A 6,236-nucleotide genomic window follows, 5' to 3' on the forward strand; every position below is an offset into this window, starting at 1 on the left:
CAGTCCTACCTGGCTCCACCCTCCTGTCAGGGCAAGCTGCGGAGAGTGAAAAGGTTCCCCTGAGCCTCCTTTTTTTCCATGTTGGCACAAGATCCAGGTGCCTTGGGATATGGCCAGTGTTATCCCAGATTGCAGTGCTGTGTGTGGTCACGAGTGTTGCAGTGCCACCTTGTGTCCTGCTGCAGCCACGCTGTGCAAAAGAAATCCTGAATCTGCTTTTAAGTCCTCAGCCGCCTTTGCCATCGCATCCCCTCACCCCTTTTTTTGGGAATGCTGTGCCTCTTCTCATCCCCAACCAGGAGTTTTGTGGCCCCTCGTTGGATGTGCCCTTCATTAATTCCTGAACTACCTGCCTGGCCTAGAAACAAGGAATTGATTGATGGGTCTTTAAGAGGCAGATTGGAAGTTTAGCCCAGCTTTCAAACAGCTCCAGTTCCACATCACAGTTCAAGCCCCGATTTCCTATTTGGGATGGCAGATTTCCTTCTGTGGACTTTTGGATCCTTCTGGATCTGAGCCTGCCCTCTGACGTGTGAGCAATGATAGGGCAGAGGCAGATTTTCCTGTTCCTTTGTTTTTCCTTCCTTTCTCCTCTTTTCCCCTCTTCCTTTCTCCTTTTTTCCCTCCTTTTCTTCCTTCTCATTTTTTTCTTCTTCCTCCTTTCTTTGTCCTTCCTGCTTTCTTTTTCCTTTTCCCCTTGTCCATTTAACCTTTCTTTTCCCTTTTTATTTTCTTCAGTTTTCTCCTCCTTCCTTCATTTTCCCCTCCTAGTTTCTTTTCCCATCTTCCTTTCTTTCCCCTCCTTCCTTTCTCCGTTTTATCCCCATTCCAAAGAACCATGGCTGGGCATATCCAGAAATTTCCACCGACTACAGACCAGGAATTTCCTCCATCCCGTGGGCAGTTCTACAGCCACTCATCTGAGTTATTCCCTAGGAAGGGAGGAAGACACCAGGAGCCATCCTTGGATACAAAGCAGTATTTATATATTTTATTCATATGGGCACATTTACCTCCAGCATAAAACAAAGTCTAAATAAGCAAAACAAAACAAAACAAAACAAAAAAAATCCGGGGAATCCGGAGACTCAGCCCTCAAATTCAGCAAAATATAAATATAAATCAGGAAGAAAAGAGGGAAACCACGCTTGTTCCCCACAAATAAAAACCAGGAATCAATAATAACCTGCTACAAATGCAACTCTACAAACTGGCTGGCAAAATACAGTGATTAAAGCTGTGGCAGCAACATTTAAACCAACAAAATTAGTGCTTTACGTGGTGGTTTTTTCCTTAATTCTTCCAGTGGTGCCATAGTCTCTATTTACAGGCTTTAAGCTCCAACAGTAGGACAGAAGAGTTGGGAATTTGCTTTTGAAACAACTCCCAAACAGCCTCGTTTTCCACCCTTTTGTCTTCCTTCCTGCCAGGAATGTCTCTTTGCCGCTGGATAGGGAGGGATTTCGCCAAGCTGGAGAGGTCGGCTCAGAATTCCCTCCTCCCTCCGTCGCACGCAGGGAAAGGCCTGATTGTGAACTCTCTTGGTACTGATTGGGGACAGGGAAAGGGCAGAGATGCGTTTTTGGGGGGAAATCCATGCACACAGCTGTTTCCACGGGCCTGGAAGCAATTCCATGACTCCTTCATTTTAGAATTCTGGACCCCTTTTGAGCTTGTTCCTGCCTCGCTGGGAAGCAGCCGATGGATGACTTTTTTTCATGGAATCCTGGAACGGTTTGGGTGGGAAGGGACCTTAAAGCCCATCCAGTCCCACTCCCTGCCATGGGCAGGGACACCTCCCACTAGTCCAGGCAGCTCCAAACCCATCCAGCCTGTCCTGGAACGCTTCCAGGGACGGAGCATCCAAAACTTCTCTGGGCAACCTGTGCCACTTTAAGACATAAGGTACTACTGACGCTAAAAACTTCATCCTGAATCCCTGTCCTCTCCTGATCCCAGGGATTGCTGCCAGCTCCGTGTGGGTGGGGCTGGCCTCGGCACTCCAGGAATCGCCACATCCCAGTTAAACCGCCCGGGGCAGCGTTTCTGAGGCAGCATTTGGGAATCTATGCGGGAAAACACGGTTCCCTGGGGCTGTTCCATAAGGAGAAAGGCACTAGGGATGTTTTTTCCGAGCCCCCAGGCACTTGGTTTGTCGGGGATCTTCCCTAAATCCCATGGCTGAGCATCCTGGGGCCACCTGAGAGATCCCAGCTCCTCCTGGGCCACCGCTGATTGATTCCTTCCCTCAGGAGTGGGGTGGGATGTACTGGGGGGCTGAGGGGGGGGTGATTGCAGGCTCTGGCCCCCCAACATTCCCTGTTTCCCCCTCCAGGGGCTTTTATCCCAGCTCGGCATCACTCACCTGAGGAAGGACGTGCCAGCCTGGGCCACTGATTGCCAGGGGACAATGAACCTGCCAAGGAAGCCACTTCCCAGTTTACAACCAGGAAAAGCCACTCAGGGCAGGTGGAGGGAAGAGCGCTGAGCTACATCCAGGTGTTTCCTTCCCAATTTCAGGGAAAACCAGAGAATCCTGCTGAGCACGGAGCCCCCCTGCTTGTGCATAGCCTTGGGGCGTCCTGTTGTTCTGCTGAGCTTCCCCAAATTGGGTTTTCCAACTGCTTGGCTGCTTGGAATTCCCCGCTTGCCCACTATTCCCTGCTTCCCAGGATTCAGTGGCTTTTAGTAACTGTAATTCAGTGTTTGCTGCTTCCAGGCCTTCCCTACAAACAGTTCTTGGGGGCAGATGCCAACTCCAAGGGAATTCTAGGGCTGCTTTGCTGGGATAAGCTCAGGAGGGGGATGACGGGAGATAAAACCAGACATGCCCAGGAACCATCACTTCACCTGGACAAAATCCACCTTTGTTTTTCCGGAGCAGCTTTAGAGTGTCCTTAGGATCAGCATGCGGCATTCCCCCCTCACTGTTTCCTCAGGGAAATCCATCTTGGAATAACCTGGAGGTGGCAGAGCCTCCAGGAACACAGACAACTCCTTCGTAGCACGAGGAGCAGGACGGGGAGGAGGAAGCACAGGGAGCCACTGGGCTTTCCCACGGGACACACGTGGCTCAATGAGGCCAGAAGGAACTCCCCGCTTTTTTACGGCTTAAACCCCACAAGAATTCAGTAGTTTAGCAAGTTAAGGACTTGTAACAGTAAAATATCCCAAATCCCCCCAGCACAACTCCGTGAGGGCAGGGACAACCTGCAGCCGCTGCCATCCCAACTTTTGGGAGAACACCACCCCGGTCCCGAGGCAGAGATCCCGCCTGGATGCAGATCCCGGTGTTCCCAGGGACTCAGCCTTGCTCTGCAGGGCAACTCCAGGCTTTGCCAGGGCTGCACATCTGGGCAGAGGTTGGCATTGGCTCCAGAGCCAACCAGGCAGCTCCGCACACGCCGCTTCCAAGCGGACAAAAATGGATCCCACCACGCTTAACATGGGTGAGTCCCGGTCATTTGTCACCCCTGGCCTGGGGACAAGAGTCCCCAGGCACGGCATGGCCCCAGCAGCAGCCTGAGTGGGGGTTTTATCCATCCAGACCTGGATATCCCACATGGATATGGGATTTAAGAGCACAGAGAAGAGGGGGGATGACGTCAAAGCTGCTCCTTCTCCGGTTGTTCCCAGAGGAATGTGTCCGTTGGCAGGTCCGGGAGTCTCTGGGAAGTCTGCAGGAAGTGGCCCTGGGCCGAGCAGAAGGAACAGCAACTCCAGTGTACGACTTCCAGTAGATCCAGGCACAGCCCTCCTTTCCAGGCCAAACTCCAGCGTTTGCCTCTCGGAAAGGGCTCCAGTGTTGAAGCAATTCCAGTGTTGTGAAGAACTGATGTGGGACATCGGGAACACCAGGATGGGGCTCCCACCCCTGGAAGGAGCATCCCTCTGGGATGTGGCAGAGCCGTCCACGCTCAGTCTGGTGTGCTACTTCCAAATCCAGTGTTGGAAGGGGAGGGGAAGTGATGGAGGAGGACACAAACATCCCCATAAGGGAAGGAGAGGGATGTGGGATGCTGGGAATCGGTGCGAGGTCCCCCCGGGAGCCACCACAGGGCTGGTGGTGGCTTTTAGGTCCTGTGTGTGCTGAGCTTCAGTGTCTCCAGCCACCAGCATTCCAGCTCCGGAGCCGCCGCAGGACACGGGGATGAGGTGGGGCTGGGGGCCAGCGGAGCAGGGAATTCAGGAGGCTCCCAGTGGCACCAGTCCCCCTCCTGTCTCCAAGCAGAGGGCACTGGTGCTGCCGGGACTCACTCACAGAGCCAGTAGAACTGGAAGTAATAGTCAGTGAAGAGGTGTCCCAGCTGCTCCGGGGAAGCGCCGCAGTCGGCTCGGCCCTGGGAACGGGAAAAGCAGCTTAGAGAGGGGTGCGACTCCAAGGGCGGAATTCTGCCTGGATTACAGGCTGGGGCAGGGAAAGATCGTCCTCCCACCACCCACAGGACTGTGGGAAGCTCTCGGTGCCACGTGGTTGCCAAACCTGCGTTTCCCACATTTCATAGATCCCACACTTCCCTCCTGCCACGTGGTCCTGGACAAGCTGCGAGTACTCACCGGCTGCGCCACTCGGAAGTGGTAGGAAAACTCCCGGAATGACAGCATCACCAGAGGCCAGCGGTGCGTGGTGTCCTGGGGAAGGAAGGAGGAGGGCTGGAATGAGGTCAGGGACAAGCTTGGGGAATGTTCTCCAGGCCGGATTTGTGAGGAAATCCACGGCCTCGCACCGTGGAGTGACCCACGGATATTTCCTGGAGCACAAGTGGGATGAGGAAGGGCTCTGGGAGCTGGGAAAGGGGCTCAGCCTGGAGAAAAGGAGGCTCTGCGGGGACCTTCTGGCTCTCCACAACTCCCTGGCAGGAGGGGGCAGCCAGGTGGGATCAGACTCTGCTCCAGGGGAGGTTTAAGTTGGATATTAGGGAAAATTCCTTCATGGGAAGGGCTGCCCAGGAGAGCAGAGCAGTCCCCATTCCTGGAGGGATTTAAAAGCAGCGTGGATGTGGCACTTGGGGACATGGTGGCCTTGGCAGTGCTGGGGGAAGGGTTGGACTTTTCCAGCCTCAAGGGGTTCCATGTGTATTTTGTGAGCTGTCCCCTTCTCCCTACCTGTGCATCCATGGAGTCGGTGGAGCTGTTCCCGCTCACAGCATCCTGGCAGGGATCACTGGAGACAAGGCCACAAAGGGAGATGGACACAGCGGAGGAGGAGCTGGGAAAACAGGACACCATGAGAGCCTGGAAGGGGGAACGTCTGTCCCATTCCCATGGAGACACCGTGGCCACATCAGCCACTCCAGGGGCTCCCAAAGGACATGATCCACGATCCACGGGCACTCACTTCATCTCCAGGGTCAGGTTGGTGTTCACGGCTGTCTGCTGGCTCACAGGGATGCGGTAGCTGAAATTCCCAGTCCTGGGAACACAGAGAGGGCGTTAGATGTCACCAGGCGGTGGGAAGGCTGGGACAGGACCCAAAATCCCTGGCAGGCTGAGAATTCAGAGTGGAGGACTTCCCAAATGTCCCAAGGATGAGCCCACCACCAAACACAACCCCTGAGGGAAGGCTGGGAGCACCAGCTCCTCTTCCCATGGAGTGACATGAGGTGATGGCAGAAAACACCCAAAAAAGTCTTGGAAAAACTCCCAGATTTTTCCTATTTTCTGCTCCCACAGTGCTGCTGCCACAGAAGTGCCACCAAGGTGCCACAGCCAGCCCTTCCCGCTCACCTGCAGGCGTCGGCAGCGGCGCAGTACTGGGAATGGATGGCCAGGTTGATCTCCAGGATCCGGATGGATTGCAGCACCGGGCTTGGCCCTGCCGGGGGGAGGACAGGATGTTTAGGAACAGCAAAGGGTGGAAAATCCCGAGGGAGTAGGCTGGGAGGGGAGAGCAGGTGGGATGCACGTACCATCCGTGCCGGGCTGCTCCGTGCGGGGCCGCTCGCTCACCGGCTGCCGGAGGCTGCGCTGCTGCCGGGAGTTGCTGCGGGAGAGCGAGAGGTTGGAGATGTACTTGGATTTGCCCTGGATGTGGGAGAAGGGGGAGGAGGGGCTGGCATTGGGGCTGCTGAAGCTCTGAGACCTGTCAGGAGTCTTTGGCCACTTGGTGTAGGAGGTGGATTTCCCGGCGATGCCCCTGGATTTGGCTTTGATATTTGTCACTGGCAGGAGGGAGGGCTGGCTTTGGTCTGTGGAAAAATGGGAGAGAAGGTTGTGCTGGGAGAGGCTGGGAGGAC

At 54.9% G+C, this 6,236-nt stretch overlaps 1 protein-coding gene across 1 annotated transcript in view; it reads right to left on the minus strand.

Annotated features, from left to right (window-relative positions):
- Positions 1 to 964: 964 nt before the first annotated feature.
- Positions 965 to 6,236, minus strand: part of MYRF (myelin regulatory factor) — a 38,676-nt gene continuing 33,404 nt past the window's right edge. The window contains 6 exon segments of the mRNA XM_017728631.1: positions 965 to 4,340; positions 4,558 to 4,632; positions 5,107 to 5,209; positions 5,339 to 5,413; positions 5,728 to 5,815; positions 5,910 to 6,188. Of these exon segments, the coding sequence (XP_017584120.1) occupies positions 4,254 to 4,340; positions 4,558 to 4,632; positions 5,107 to 5,209; positions 5,339 to 5,413; positions 5,728 to 5,815; positions 5,910 to 6,188 (707 nt within the window). The 3' untranslated portion in view covers positions 965 to 4,253.

This window comes from Corvus brachyrhynchos, unplaced genomic scaffold, assembly GCF_000691975.1.
Source record: "Corvus brachyrhynchos isolate BGI_N302 unplaced genomic scaffold, ASM69197v1 scaffold1103, whole genome shotgun sequence".
NCBI classification, from domain to species: Eukaryota; Metazoa; Chordata; class Aves; order Passeriformes; family Corvidae; genus Corvus; species Corvus brachyrhynchos.